Below are 16,780 nucleotides of genomic sequence, written 5' to 3'. Positions count from 1 at the left end.
GCCAACTTCAGAGTAAGGTGAGGCTCCTCAGGAGCTTGTCTAGCCAAGTTCATTTGCGGTTGTTTTGTATGCTGGGTTTTTTTTTGATAAATCTCAGAAGATGGAGATTCCACCAAGTGCCTGGACAGCCTGCTTCAGGGATAGACACCATGTTCTATTCTGAAAAACCATAGCGGTATTTCCCAGGTAGCTACCATAAAAGTAGTATCCTCTGATGCAGGAGATGCTGTACATCTATTTAGTTAGAAGCATCAGCTGGAGGAATAACTATACTTTTAATTCAGTAGAAGTTCTCAATTCTTTCCTTAAAATTTCCTATTGCACACTTCTCTGGAGAACTAACCGTACGGTTACTCTTCATTTAGTAAGAAATAAGGTTTATTGAAGCTTGTTTCTAAATCTCTGTTGTTTGGAAGAAGTTAAAATTTAGGAAACAGAAATTAAGTGGTTTAAGTCTCATACATTCTAAAATGTCATAAAATAATTGTCTTTTAACTCATGCTTGAGTGTCTGAACCATGTTAGTAATAGTCAACAAATGCCATTTGAGGATTGCTATTTTCAGATGTGGTAATCTGGCAGGTGATGATAAATATCAGCATGTTTTAACTGAGTCCCTTCCATGAAAGCTTTAACTGGGAAAACTGGAACACTAAATCGCAGAAGGGAGAAAGGCTAAATTTCTCCAGCTTCTTCTAGTCCTTGGCTGGACTAAAGACACCAGATTGTGTTAAAGAAAGGGTACTTATCTGCTCTGTGCCACGTATCACTACAATGAAATTCTTGGAATCACTGCATTTATCTGACATTTCGTATCAGCAACTTCTGTCTGCACTTTTCAATAATGCAGCATGGGCCTAGCACTGATCAAACAACTTACTATTGCTGCAAAAAGTTCAAGCATAGAAACAAAAGAAGCAAGGAGTTACAGGCAGCTTCCCCCCCCCCCCCGATATGTGCACCCAAATGTTCAATGACTCAGCAATAAAAAAGTGCTTTTAACCAAATATTCTTAGCCTGTAATACAAATGAGTGTTTTTCGATTTTTTTTTTTTTAAAAAAAAAGGTCACTTACCTCATAGGCTCAGGTTTTTTACTTTGACAGTTTATTAGTAGTAGGTAGTCTTGAGGATCTTCTTGACCAGAGGAAGACTCCAATGGGGGGATGTTAATAAGCTGATAGGGGGGAGGTAGGGAAGATTCTGCTTGCATGGAAGGTGGTGAAGCATTGATGGGCAAGGGTAACTCAGCAGATGGTTGTAAAGAACTGACCGGTGGCTTCACAGCATCTGCAAACATATAAGCAAAGCATTCTTTTTAGAGTGAATAGAGTCTTACATTGCTACATAAAAAGTTATTGACAGAGGATGAGAAAAGTCAGGGGTTTAATTCAAAACTGTAAAATCAGTGGCTATAAGAACATTTGGATAGTAATATTTTTCAGAGTATTTATACTTATATATATCATATATAATATCTATATTTTTTCAAACTGTAATCAATTTCCTAGGTATACCTTGGAACTAGAGGTTATGCCTTATTTAATGACTGTTTTCCAGACACAGAAAGAAGAAAGATGCTAACAGCTGCAGTCAGACAGCTAAGAACACAAATCTGTTTTAATCAAGGGCAGACGAAGGCCCATAGGTTATTACTTGAATATGGTAACCTGAGTCAGCACTTGCATGTATTCATCCGTTTTTGACTAAGGTCACTTCAGCATTTGAGATTAGTCACCAGTTAAGAACTGGCACCTCTCAAGATCTAAAAGCAACAGGAAAAACACTGCTTTTGCAATGGAAGAGCCCTCACAACTATAAAAATAATGCAGAGATACAATAGAGGTACCATATTCCACTAAGCCCCCATCATTACATACCCCAGATTTTTATTTTAGTGCAACAAATGAAGTAGTTGTGGTTGTTTGGTTTAGTTTGTGGGATAGGGGGGAGAGAGGGGAAGGAGAGAGGAGGTGTTTTGTTTTTTAAATAGTCTTTAAAATTCTTACCCAATTCCTACTTATCTGTATTCTAGAGTACTTCATTTTTTCCTTCCAAATACATGTATCCTGACTATTAAATTACCTGGGAGACTGGAAAATATTGACTGGCAAACATTAAATGATCATTTCACTTTTTCCTTGTAATGATACATTGACTAAGACCAACATCATTAAGCAAATTGTTCCTCAATTATCAAGGCTCCCTTGTACTTGCAACTCACTGTACATTCCAATTTGCACATCCCACGAATGGACACTTCTTATTAGCATTGCTTAAATGAACATATTATTATCCAATGCAAGCTGCTCCTGTTAGACTTACAGGGTAATGCCCTAACCAATTAACTTCATCCAGCTTCTCCTTCCCAGAACTATCCTGGGAAGAACCAGATGAGCAGACCAGAACACAGCCCTCCTGCTTCCAGTTCTGTGTACACTAGGTACAAGTGATTTAAACATGGAAACAGGAACAGCAGTACTTGCTTTGAACTCCCATAGCACTTACACAGGCTCAGAAATTAAAATCCCACCACACCCATGTGGGTGGAAGAAGTCTAGGTGTATGAAAATTCCTCAACTCAACCTACCTGAAAAGGTAGGATAACCTAAAAAAGTTTTTAAAAGCTTGTGCCTGACCTATCCATCAAACTAGTTAGAAGAACAAAGGCAAAACCAGACTGTACCCACATACAAAAATGTTTTCTTTATTACATGCTAAAAATATTAAAACATGGACAATTTTCTATCATTTAGGAATTTCAAGAGCTTGGAGGAGACCATTTGAAGCACCTACAGATATTCCTTCATCGCCTAAAAATGAGGCTCAAAAGCAGGAACAGAGAGGTAGCTGAATAGATCTACTAGGTATGGATTTCTTGCTCCTAGCAAAGAGGTAGTGGGAGAAAGGGCAGCAGCTTTTTCTGTCTTGTCCCCTCCAGAACTGAGAAAAGCAAGTAAAGTTATTGATGAGCAAAAGTGGAGCAGATGGGTTTCCTACTGAATACACTATCATTCTTTGGCCACACTTACAAGATCCTCAAGAGCTCTGGTGTACAACAGTCCCCACACCTGTTCTTTGTCTCTGGATATGCATGACCTTCACGTCACTAGATTTGCTTGGTGCCAAGTTCACACCAGGGGAAAAAAAGAAATCAAACAGGATGTCCCTGCAGCTTTCAGGGAAGATGGGTGTGTCAATTTAGACCACATGTAGTCAGGAGATCTCGACAGGTACATAGTAAGATGCATGCCTACATGAGGCTGATGCATTTAAACGGACCACACACTAGCATTTCCAGGAAGAGTAAGAAGACTCAATGGTAACTTTCCAGGGAAAAATAAAATCAAGATGCTTGAAAAAGAACTGATGTATCCACCATGTTTGGAGAAAGAAAGCGTTACTTTCTTGGGGGAGTAAGAAAAAAGTGTGTGAATGTGTGAAAGACATTAAATGCTGCATATAACCTGTAATTGCTGAAAGGAGGCAAGGTGGTGAAGACCATTAGGCTAATTATACTGGCTCAGATCTGTAGCCTCTGAAGCCCACAGTGCCATCTCCAACTGTGGCCTGTTTCAGACAGGCTGAGCAGAAGCAGCAAGGCAAGCGTGCCACACTGCCTTCCGCTTCTGGGGCTCCCCAGCTTTGGGCACCCCAGGGCAGAGGCTGCATCCACAGTCTATGCTGTCCAGCCACTAACAAACCTCTCTAAATTTGTCCTACCTCTTTTGAGAACATTTATATTTTTGACCTCTACCATCCTGTGGCAGTGAATTCCACACCTTATTACGTGTGGCATGAAAAAAAAACTTCCTTTTATTGTAAACCTGGTGCCTGAGAGTTTCACTTGATATCCTTAAGCTTCAATCTTTTAGAGGAATAAAGAACATCTGCCTCCTATTCATAATCCCCATTCCCAACTTTACATAACTTTGTCACTGCTTTAGTGAGTTGGTGCTGCTCAATTTTTCTTGGTACAGAGCCATTTCATTGCAGATCTGGTTTCCCTTCACCTTTCCTAGCTCTACCAATTCCTTTCTGAGAAGGGAAACTAAACTTTTGCATAAAATGTGCAAAAAAGAAAAAGCAAGCCTGGGACACTTACTGATTTACAAAGACACAAAACCAACTCATTCTGTTCGTATCCTAACCATTTGCCCTTGATTGTTACCGAGTATTGAAGGTGACACTGTCCCAGTGTCCAGAAAGTTCACGATCTGTTCTCCGAGCAAGGATTCAGAGCCCATTAATGTTAATGTATCATTAGGGATACTTCTCTTGTGATGAGAAGCCTCATTTATTTTGACACAGATACCACTTGACAAAATCCCCAAGTCCTCTTACAGATCTGCTGTGGGGTATTTTTGTATGTAGACTTTTTTTTTTGCAGTGGATAAGAGCACTGAACTATTACAATACCAAAGTTCTGATCTGAAATTCATCTTCAAATAGGCATTTTATACATGTTAAATAACGTAAGCTAATGCCTGAATTAAAGAGCAAAGCACTTCACTGCTCTTCACTGCTGGGCTACTTCTTACCTGCTTTACACATTCCAGCTATTTCAAATTTGACTACGAAGAAAACAGCACTGTTAATGACTTTCATCACTGAGCAAATGAATGCTGTTTGCCTATCCGTATGCTCTCAAATATTCTCTTTAGCCACGTACTTCAGAAGCTGATATGAAGGAATGTTTCTCCCAGCAGCCTATTATGATTTCAAAGAGCATAATCATCAACTTGCTCCACTTTGGACTAGCAGACTTTTAGGGAAGGGGTCATCTGCACACCAAAGAGTGTTACAAGTCGTTTGGTTTGTTCCCAGAGCTCAGACACTCGGACTGCTTTGAAATAACTGAGAGCTGGAAAAACATTCAGAATATTTACCATGCAAACAAGCGCAACAAGAATCCTATTTTGCTTTTATAATTCCCCGCATCCAGTACAGCTAGAACAAACAGCTTTCTCAAAACAGGGCAAGAGTTTTATCTTTTCTCAGTTGGTTTGTTAAGAGCAGATACAGGCATCATCCTTTGCTTTTTCCTCATAGCCATTTTGGTATTTGCCTCACTAATAAAACAATTATAGGATTAATGAGGCAAAAAGAATATTTTCTGAAAAAGAATAATAAAAGGCTCCCCTCTCTTCCTCCTTAACTATAAAAAGCTTCTTTATTCCACATGTTCCTGTATCTGAAAAATCCAGACGATTTAAGTGTAGGAGTTTACATTAAGGGTTGGGTTTGTGTTTTTTATGAGAGCAAAATTTAATTCCTTTCTGCATAATGATAAATAGTTTCTTAATATTCTAATTATGTTAATACTCAAAATATTCTCACAGTGACCAAAACACAGAAGCCTCATTACAGCAAGCATTTCTTTAAATGTCAAAATGGGAATCCAAGTAAAAAAACAAAAACAAAAACAAAAAACCCAACCAACCAAATAAACAAAAAAAAACCACCCCCCAAAAAAAACACACATGATTTTCCCATTCTAACTGTGAATCGGCAAGTGATATGTAATCACATGCTCTTACTATTCATTAAAACAACCAGAGGCCAACAAAGTATTAGAACAAAAATTTACAGATACAACAGTGGAAGCCATAAGAAAAAAAAAAAACAAACCACAACTTCTTCACTTTAATCCTTAACAGGACTTTTTTCTACAAAGATGTAAGTCTTTTAAGTCATTACTTGTGCTGCTTCATGTAACGAGATACATCCCGAAATAAGTGCTGCAGTTTTCTCTAACGTCAGCTTCTACATGATCTCAAGTAAAAGATCATGGAATCAAAGGGTCACATGTCTGCATGTGCACACACAGAGCGCGACAACGTGTACACTGACAGGCAAAGACAAACACGCACTTGCCTCATTCACACACTTGACTCAATAGATGTGAGCCAGATCCAGCCAAGAAGATGCACAGACACATTAGTCTGGGTTTGGTTTTCAGCATCAGTGATAAACTTACAATCAATCTGAAAATCATGCAGTGACCTCAATTCTGAACCTTTCTGCTATACCCAGAGAAAATCCTTTTAATTACTTTAATAAACATCTGGGCATTTTGCAAGTTTGTTTCTTAGTTTAATATATTCTCAAAAGTATCTTTTTTTTTTTTTTTGAAGAAACACAAGATAGCCTATTTAAAGAACACTAACAAAGAATTCAGCAGTTGCTTGTTGTATATTATGCTCAGGACAAGCCTCCCTCCCACATCCAAACCAGAAATGTGGCTGACTATTTCAAGTTCCCATCACATGCTGAAGTTTCTGCCTTCCAGAGCTCACATCTAAAACTTAATGCTTACTATCTGCAGTTCATATGTAATTTTAAGCTATACATTTTGTTACCCATTTAAAATTACCAAAAGCATTTCCACTCAGAATTTCATCCCCCTCTCCACCTGCAAGTTTCTTTTGAAGACAGTTCATTCAAACGTGGGGAAAAAAGGAAACATCTGTAGCCTGTTCTCTCCATCTTCAGATAGTACACAGGCTGGGTAATGCAGCAAAAAATAATCAAGGAGTCCTGTTACAGACAAACTTCTGTAGGTGCTTATGAAGAAAAACAGTGCAGCATACCACATTAAAATATTTGGGGAAAAAGGCCCAGAGCTCTTCTCACTGAACAGGCTGCTCTACCCACACGGTGAGCTTAGCCAGCTGGGGCTGCAGCACACTGTCTGGAACCATAGGCTGCACTTCAGAGAAGTTTTCAGTGCTGCATGTACTGCTTCACAGCACCTCACGACTTGAGAGCCACCAATCTGCAGAACTGCTTTCCAACCCACCCTCTTGCAAACCTCTTCTCCTAGCAACTTATCAGGTGATGTTAAGGCCACAAAAGGTGTCCAGCAGGAACCAGGGAAAATCAAGTTAATTGCCTAGGTATATTAGTTTAGTTTTCCTCAGGGAAGAGTAGGGCCACCTCCTCTATGAGTCCTTGTCACATGCAGCTGGCAGCTTAAGGTAATAACCCCAAACACTCCTGACAGTAAGTTACATCTTTTTAATATATGCATTTTTTCCTCACATACTTGTAAGGGAAGACCTACTCCTGCAGATTTTGTGCTCTATTCATCACTACCTCACCCATCCGTCCTTTAACCACATCATCTGAAGTCAAAGACTCTTAATCTTCTCTGTTGTCTTCTCCTTCGGATAACAGGCAACAATTATTTCAGCTTTCCCTCCCATGACTCAGCTCTTTAGCCACCACCTACCACCTCTACCAAACCACCTATGCCAAACCTCTGTTTTTTCTCCAGTCCCTTTTCTTCTAATTTTCATGTTCTTCTACAGTTTTAGAATCATAGAATCATAGGATAGTTAGGGTTGGAAAGGACCTTAAGATCATCTAGTTCCAACCCCCCTGCCATAGGCAGGGACACCTTAAACTAAATCATATCACCCAAGGCCTCGTCCAACCTGGCCTTGAACACTGCCAGGGATGGAGCATTCACAACCTCCCTGGGCAACCTATTCCAGTGCCTCACCACCCTAACAGTAAAGGATTTCCTTCTTATATCCAACCTAAACTTCCCCTGTTTAAGTTTTAACCCGTTACCCCTTGTCCTATCACTACTGTCTCTAATGAAGAGTCCCTCCCCAGCATCCCTATAGGCCCCCTTCAAATACCGGAAGGCTGCTATGAGGTCTCCACGCAGCCTTCTCTTCTCCAGGCTGAACAGCTCCAACTTCCTCAGCCTGTCTTCATACAGGAGGTGCTCCAGTCCCCTGATCATCCTCGTGGCCCTCCTCTGGACTTGTTCCAACAGTTCCATGTCCTTTTTCTGTTGAGGACACCAGAAGTGCACACAATACTCCAGGTGAGGTCTCACAAGAGCAGAGGAGAGGGGCAGGATCACCTCCTTCGACCTGCTGGTCACGCTCCTTTTGATGCAGCCCAGGATACGGTTGGCTTTCTGGGCTGCAAGCGCACACTGAAGCCGGCTCATGTTCATTTTCTCATCAACCAACACCCCCAAGTCCTTCCCCGCAGGGCTGCTCTGAATCTCTTCTCTGCCCAACCTGTAGCTGTGCCTGGGATTGCTCCAACCCAGGTGTAGGACCTTGCACTTGGCATGGTTAAACTTCAATGAGGTTGGCATCAGCCCACCTCACAAGCATGTCAAGGTGCCTCTTGGATGGCATTCCTTCCCTCCAGCCTATCAACTGAACCACACAGCTTGGTGTCATTGGCAAACTTGCTGAGGGTGCACTCAATCCCACTGTCCATGTCAGCGACAAAGATGTTGAACGAGACCGGTCCCAACACCGATCCCTGAGGGACGCCACTCGTTACTGGTCTCCAGCCAGTGGTCAATTGAGCCATTGACCACAACTCTTTGCGTGCGGCCATCCAGCCAGTTCTTTATCCACCGAGTGGTCCATCCATCAAATTGACGTCGCTCCAATTTAGAGACAAGGATGTTGTGTGGGACAGTGTCGAACGCTTTACACAAGTCCAGGTAGATGACATCAACTGCTCTACCCCTGTCCATCAGTTCTGTAGCCCCATCATAGAAGGCCACCAAATTGGTCAGGCAGGATTTCCCCTTAGTGAAGCCATGCTGGCTGTCACAAAGCACCTTGTTGATTTTCATGTGCCTTTGCATGCCATCCAGGAGAATCTGCTCCAAGATTTTGCCAGGCACAGAGGTGAGACTGACTGGTCTGTAGTTCCCTGGGTCATCCATTTTCCCCCTCTTGAAAATGGGGGTTATATTTCCCTTTTCCAGTCATCAGGAACTTCACCTGACTGCCGTGATTTCTCAAATATGATGGCCAGCGGCTTCGCAACTTCATTTGCCAGCTCCTTCAGGACCTGCGGATGGACCTCATCAGGCCCCATGGACGTTCAGATTTTTAAGATGGTCTCGAACCAATTCCTCTCCTACAGTGGGGGCAAGGTCTTCATTCTCACAGTCCCTGCATCTGCCTTCCAAGACTTGGGTGGTTTGGTCAGAGCCTTTGGCAGTGAAGACCGAGGCAAAGAAGTCATTCAGAACCTCAGCCTTCTCCAAATCCTGTGTAGCCAGTTCTCCCGAGAGCTTCCTGAGGGGGCCTACATTCTCCCTAGTCTGTTTTTTATTTGCTGTGTACCTGTAGAATCCCTTCCTGTTATCTTTAATACCTGTAGCTAAGTTTAATTCTAACTGAGCCTTAGCTTTCCTAACCTGGTTCCTAGCTTCCCAGACAACATCCCTGTACTCTTCCCATGCCACCTGTCCTTGCTTCCACTTATTATAAGCCTCTTTTTTCAATTGAATTTTCCTCAGGTGCTCCTTATCCATCCAAGGAGGTCTCCTGGCCCTCCTCTGCACTTCCTTCTGGCTGGGATGCAACACTCCTGAGCTTGCAGCAGGTGATCCTTGAATATCAACCAACAGTCTGGGGCCCCTCTGCCCTCTAGGGCTGTATCCCATGGAACCTTCCAAAGCAGGTTCCTGAAGAGGCCAAAGTCTGCTCTTTTGAAGTCCAGGGCAGTGAGCTTGCTGCACACTCTTCTCACTGTCCTGAGGATCACAAATTCGAGCATCTCATGATCGCTGCATCCAAGGCTGCCCTGGAGAGTCACATTTCCAATGAGCCCTTCCCTGTTGGTGAGCACGAGGTCTAGCATGGCACCTCTCCTTGTCGGCTCCTCTGTTACTTGCAGAAGGAAGTTGTCTTCTACACAACTGAGGAACCTCCTGGATTGCTTGTGCCGGGCCGTACTGTCCTTAATGAAAAATGAAATCTTGCAACTCTGACAGCATCCTTTCACAGCCTATCCTCACCTTCCTCTGGCCAATTCCACCCTCAAAAAAAAAAAAATCTTGTCTATACAGCTCATTAGCTATCATCTCCCACCTTTATTTCCTCACAGCAACCAACCAAAAAATCCTCCACAATAAGAGATGCCTTTGTGCCACTATTCCCTCTAAACCTACTGCCTCACTTCTAAGATAACAATCCTTATCCAGAGAGTCCCTCTCCTAATGCTTAACTTGATCCTGTCATGTTAGTCTTGCGCACTCCAGGTCACAGTCACACATCCTCCTGGCATGTCAACTTTGAGCTGACTTACCTTCCAGTTAATTACATTCAAGAGACAAGGACAAGTTGACATCTTTTTTATTTAAGTACATAATCTCTATGGCACGACTTCATCGCAGAGACTTTTTCTAAGCTTATTTACCCTGTAACTGCACTTCACACCCCTCCAGAACCACCTTTGTCTAAAAGCTCATACTATTTCTCCTCACTTTTGAGCCCTTTCATGACCAAGGTCTCTAATATTCATCACATGTAATTAAGAGGGTGATTTTGATCTGCTAAGTGTGCCAGCCTTTGTCATCTACTTGTTAAAGCTGTCAAAGGAGAACATTATTTGTCTTACAGGCAGACTCTTCATGCAGGAAAGGCACCCTAAGCACCTCTCATGTCCAGTATTTATCAAAGCCCCCCTGAAAATTTCTTCTCAAAACATCCCAGAGTTCAAAGACAATCCAGCAGCTGAAGCACTAGGACCACTTATCTGTCACAATGGTCAAACGACCTTATTTGCTTTCACTTCTTCTCATGCCTCTAACTCCTATATTGATGCCTTTCATTGCAGATATTCTCAGTGGCAAAGCCTGTTTTCTGTTACACGCTTGTGTTACAGGCAGTGCAGGGGTATCCTGATCTTATACAGAATCTCCAACACTGCATAGCAGCATTAGAGAGAACACAAGGAGTCAGTTAGACTTATGTTCATCCTGCTAGTCAGTAATATTGCACCCAAACTATGATAAACCTGCTGTGCATGTATTATCAGAAAACAATTTAAAAAAAAAGGTTATCTGAAAATAATTTTCCTTTCAAAATGCAGAAGGCATGAGGGGCACATACCAGATAGCAGCTGCTTGAACAGAAATGCTGCTAACTTTGAAAGCTTTGCGTGTGAAGCAAGCTGTAGCTCTTTCAAAGTATGGTCCTTATGAAGAGAAAAACTTTCTTTAAAACATGCAATTATTCATGTAAATGTAACTGTGGATTTCAATGTCTTGTTCTTCCCTTTTTTTTTCTGTTCTTTTGCTTTACTTTGTTATTTCTTCTGGTTTACTTTGTTATTGTTATCTTTATTCAAATGAATACATGCACATAACATGTTTGCATATAGTAAGATTATTTCCTTCTTCCTTTGCTTTGCCAAGAACGCAATTCACTAAATTACAGAAGCATGCAGCTGGATCACGTATAAAACATTCAGCACAGATGTCTACAGAGTTTTAAGCAACAGCTTTCACAGCCTGTGCTTAACTAGCCTTAGAAGGTTTTTATTACATCACTCACTAAAAGAGAAACAAGTTACTACTCTCTTCAGATAACTGATCTATGTCCTGCGTATTACAGCTTTTCATACTTTAAAAGTCAACTCTTCCCTCAGTATTTTCTTCCTGGGAGAAAAAAAAAAAAACCTCCTTCAACTTTTCTTCTCATTGATCACTTAAAAATACATTTTCTCTATTTCCTACCATTCTTTGAACATTTATCCTCATCTTTATGAAAGCTCAGGACACAGTATTTCAGCTGAGGTCTCCACAGCACCAGGCAGAGGAGAAGAGTCACTTCCCATGTCCGTTTAGTCTCTCCAGAATGTCTACCACTTAAGTTCAAAAGGCACAAAATTGAACACTGAACATTTTAACTTCTAAATGACCTATTATATTATGACTTTAGAGGGAAAATATGACTACTAAAAGTGAAGTATGAAACTTGGTGGTAGACCTAAAACCCATGCTCATGTTTAGCTCCCCCCACTTCTGCACATGCATTTTAAAAAGAAAGGTGCTACCGAAATAAGCATTTTACAGCTTCCATTGGGAAGTTCTGCAGCGAGCTTCACTGCGAGCTTCACCTACTCTTTAACTTCTCAAAATAAACTGTAGGTTAACGCAGATTTTTGTAAAGTATGTTTATGACTTGCTCTTCCATTATCTTGTAAAAATAAGAACTTGGCAATAAACAGACATCCAGCAACTGATTTTCCCATTTTCCTTTTTAAATTCCTCCTCAACATTGCATGACATTACCAAACCCGTAAAACAGACAATATGGTCAGTTCCCAGTTAAGTAACGGCACTGGGATAATTCAGACAAAGCTAAAATGCCAACAGTGAAACACACCATCAGAGTATAATGGGGATAAATTACTGATAAAATTGACAGAAGCAAAAAAAAACAGTTCTGGTCCAAACAGCCAGTGAGGGCATAGTTAGTTCTCTTGATATCTGTGTTTCACCTTCAGTTCAACAGATATAACATTAACAGAAAATTAAGGTTTAGTAGTACTCTCAGCAAGGGAAGGCCTCATAAGCCTTGAGGGGACCCTACCTCTCCATTACATTCAATGGACACATGTTCCTTTACGCTCTCACATACACACAAGAGCTATGAGGTAAGCACATTTCCTCCTTATTTGACAGGTTCCTAGTCTGCCCCCAGAACCAATGATTTCTGAGTGCCTCCTGCCCATGGCTGCACTAGTGGTGCACTTTACCCACAAAAGTGTAACCACCTGCCTACCGCTCTCCTGTACCTAACAGATGTTTAGAAAATTGAATACTAATCACATGGCAACTGCTCATAGAAACAGGCAGTGGGCTGTCCCGGTTATGTTCAGGATGTCATGAAAACACACTGGAACTGTCAAAACAAGTACCCTTCACTGAATTTACTATCAAAGTCATAATTAATAGAGTTTTATGACAATATTTTAGCTCAAAACTGCAATAAAGAGAAAGAAAACAGACCCTCTTCAGAAAGCAATAGTATTTTCCAGATACTTTTGAAGTTCTGTCTGGAGTAGAAGAGATACAAGCCCTTTTTTGTCTTCCCTACCTCCCTCAGCCCACAAACCTACGAAAACCAGATATTTAATTTTAGCCCCTTCACTCAGGCATGCTTCATTTATAACCCTCTTACCACTCCTATTTAATCTTTTCTTGGGACTGTGCACAGAGCTACAGCAAGTCATGCAACCCACTAATCTTCACAAGGAATGCAGGAATAAGTAAATAAATAAAGACGTATTCAGGACAAGCAATGGCCACAAGGTATTTGCAGGAATTAAACACACATCCTGTTTTATACAAGCTGCTTTCACACAATGTCTATTTTGGTAGGATTAGAGCTGGGTAGTGCAGGACTAAAAGTTTTTTGGGGTTTTTTTGTTTGTTTCAGACGGTGGGAGGCAGATTTTTTTTCTCTCAGTTGCAAAGCAGACAGAGAAATGGTAATATTAGAAACCTGACATTTTGCACTCATTCCTGTTTGCATAACCATACTTTTTATACCAAATGTAATTCCTTTGGTGATTATGACAATCTTCTGTTTTGCATGATTTTACTTAAAGATTTTTCCTATACTGAGGAAACTCTCAAGGCACTTCATCTGTAACAAATTTTTAGTACCTCCCTCTGTTATGCTTATTTTTTTAAGAGTAACAAGGAGGTTTCATAGCCAATGCATACAAGTTTTAAAACACATACCCGGTAAAGGTAATCATCTGATCTTTTAAGCATTCTTCCCATACATGCTTCACACTTTCTCAGAAAAATAAACCAAACTCTGACAACAGAACTTACCCTCATCTGTAGGGTTGAACCCACAGATATCACAGATACATCGAACCCACTTATTCATCTCCTCCTCGCTGTCTGCTACCAAATAGAAAACTCTGTCTATGGTGTTGATATCAAAAATATAACTGTTTTCAAATTCTTTTTTGTTGAACGTTAATCCAGCATCCACTTGTTGACACAGATTTAAGTCAATAATACGGATAGGCTTCTTGGCATGGTCATTTTTGTAGTATTCCAATACATCTGGATCGCCTGTTAAACGGCCACTGCGAAGTACAAACCATCTCCTCTTCCATGCCTGAAAATTGGAGAGAAAAAAAGGGGAGAAAAATTACTAAGAAGAAAATTAAAGACTGTAAAGACCTTTTCTGTACTGTTTCAGCCTGCAGTGAACTGAGTAAAAGATCAATTAGATTTCTAAGAAATTACACACCAGTTACCTACAGTTAACACAATGTATTTACATATTGTTAGAGCAGTGGACTAGAGGATTAGTGAATTTGTATTTTAAAGTTTATTTCTTCTGTATTTCAGCTGTCTTTTTAAAAAGAGAACACAGACTCAAATCACTGTTTAGAAAATGAGAAAGGATGAATCCAGTAAAGTAAAAAGGGGGGAAGAGACCAGGAAAGGGAAAAAAAATCCCAAACATACACACAAAAAGCTTCTGAAAGAAGCCAATGTAGGCATGGGAAAAAAAAAAAAAGAAACATATCTTTAAGTGCTCCACAGCATCTTGTTTCTGGTATCTGCTGCTTTGGGTTGATTTTAACTCTGAACTTTTCACTGACACTCAATGATACTAATCTGCATTTAGAGAACAGACAATGCACATATCGTATGCTTCCGTCTGTTAGGGGACCTCTGCACTTGTAATATTTCTACGGTAGCACTTCTTCCAGAAAAAACTACATTATTATTTTGGAAACTATTGATGGGAGTAGAAAAAATGACCAAACATTATAGTTCTATCACATAAACACAGCTTCTGTGGAAGGTATATCCACAGAAGAAATGTATTTCACAATCTGGCATATTCTTGTTTTAACAGCCTTCCTGCTACTGCGGAGAGAAAGAAACTGGTCCAAGAGAAAAGCACAACTAAAACGCCTATCTTCCATTTCATTCTCTGTCCCCTGGCATAATTCTTGCCAATGGTAACTCAAAAAAAGAAACTAAAATTTGCATGCAACTGCCCTGCCAGTACCAACAGCAACTCAATTGCCCGACTTAACTGCATTTTGGTTCCTCAGCTCTATCAGCAATACAGAATTCTATGCTATAAGCTTCCATATACGCCAAAAGTCCAGATAATAGGCACAACAGAAGAAACCAGATGTACTGCCATTGCCCCCTAGAAGAACTGTACTGCACACAAAGTCAGAAATGTGAAATTAGAGCCTGGACACAGTGGGAAGACACCACTGTTTTATCCGTTTGTTTTTATGCTTTACAGCAAAGTTGGAGACCAAGGCAAATCAATGCGGTAGCCAAGCCACTGTGTGTTACAATGCAGACTCATACCGTGCCCCAAAGCACCCTCTTTAAGGTTTCTTTAGGATACTCATAGTTGCCAGCAAGTCCTTTGGAAGGACAAAAAGCCCCAACAGAATAAACAAAAAAAAAAAAAAAAAAAAAACAAACAAACAAAAAAAAAAAAAAAAAAACAAAAAAAAAACCCCACAGGTGAGTGAGTTCTGCTTTTGGCCAGTCCTGGCTACATGCAACCAAGGGAAGGAATAAAATCAGCAAGGTTGGTTCTACAAGACGTTAGGACGTGTCTGAATCTTTTCCTAACACGTAGTGAGAAACTCTTGTTTTCAAAGCTACATCCCAGTGTGTAAAGGACATCATTTTCTTGAAGCATGAGAGTATTTCGATTTCATTTTTTACGTAGCCCTTCAAACAAGCTACTGGAAAAAGGACATAAAGGACAAAGAGTGAGAACTACACCACCATCTTCCAGCTCTGAATTAGCACCACCAGCTTTGTGCTAGAGACTCACAAAACCCTCATTGTCAAGCGGGCATGCCTTTTTTGGGTACCAAGCTTAGGAAGCTGTTATGGAAAGATAATACAGAAAACAGGAGAAAGGGAAAAATGCCAGACAGCTCCATTAACATTTGTGATCCATTCTCCAACTACCACAGCTCTAAAAGTTACACGATTTTAAGGTAACTTCTATACTTTATAAACCAAGTATGTTTTTTGCAGTTGTGAGTACAGTAACTGCTTTTAAATACTGAACTCCATGAATCAAGTCAAGGTCTCAAGTAACTGTTTCTACTTAACAGTAAGTTTAAGTGGGTGAGCAATAAAACACAGTAGAACCCCCTCTAATTTACATTTCAAACGTGAATACCTTCTAGTACCACAGCTGATAAGCACTCTTCAACAACAACCCAAAAAACACTAGCAAAGTTTGCTTCCTGTTTCCAATCAAGTGACAACTTAGATGCTAGGATAACAGGAAATTTCAGTATCGGAGGCTCTCTCTCCACCCAAGGTCGATCACAGATAACTGTTATGAACCAAACCACACAAAACTCTGTGAGGTTAAAGATAAAGCAGGTTTCTGAAGCTAGCCTTCAGTCATTCAGATGAAATTTTCAAAGCTTAAGTCAGGAGGAAATTGATTAGAGAGACAAGAGGAATTGAGAAGCACAATGCAATTTGTCTCACAATTTGTATAACAAAAAGTAATAAACTGTGTCAACCAGGCATCCCTCTTCTACAAGTTTATTTCTAGTACTGTGTTAAGGAATGAAAGATTCTTAGCATTCCTAACAATCTCTGTGGAGTATTAATGAATAAACAAGTCTCTTTAAAAAAAAAAAAAAAAAAAATCAGAAAAATCAACCAGCTAACCAGAATTTGTTTTCAGCCCTTCGGGCTACAAAATAGGAAATACAGAGTACTTAAAACACTGCATTTAGCCTACCAGCACCTGCTACTATTTTTGAAGAGTTTTCACATAGTGCGTATGTGAACATTTATTTCAGTCATATAATGAGTCACACTCACTGAAACTGGCACAGATTATATTCAAAAACAAAAGCAGTTCCATAAACTACACACTAATAAGGCAGATACAAAGGTTCTCTGGATTACAGTACAAAGCACAATTTAGCAGCAGAATAAAGCTTAAAGCTAGACAA

At 40.4% G+C, this 16,780-nt stretch overlaps 1 protein-coding gene across 12 annotated transcripts in view; it reads right to left on the bottom strand.

The window, feature by feature from the left end:
* GAB1 (GRB2 associated binding protein 1) overlaps positions 1-16,780 on the bottom strand; it is a 101,776-nt gene that overhangs the window by 30,231 nt on the left and 54,765 nt on the right. For all 12 annotated transcript variants that reach the window (XR_009968223.1, XM_062637280.1, XM_062637274.1 and 9 more), the window contains exons 2-3: positions 13,626-13,920; positions 1,075-1,288 (exon numbers count right to left, since the gene is read on the bottom strand). Coding sequence is in view for 11 of the 12 variants with exons in the window: in XM_062637280.1 (XP_062493264.1) it covers positions 1,075-1,288; positions 13,626-13,920 (509 nt within the window). In the remaining variant the exon portion in view is untranslated. The remainder of the gene's footprint in view (positions 1-1,074; positions 1,289-13,625; positions 13,921-16,780) is intronic.

The sequence above is a fragment of the Pezoporus occidentalis genome, unplaced genomic scaffold, assembly GCF_034315485.1.
Source record: "Pezoporus occidentalis ecotype Australia unplaced genomic scaffold, CSIRO_AGI_Poc_V1 ctg51, whole genome shotgun sequence".
NCBI classification, from domain to species: domain Eukaryota; kingdom Metazoa; phylum Chordata; class Aves; order Psittaciformes; family Psittacidae; genus Pezoporus; species Pezoporus occidentalis.
This window is presented reverse-complemented; position numbering and strand designations above follow the sequence as displayed.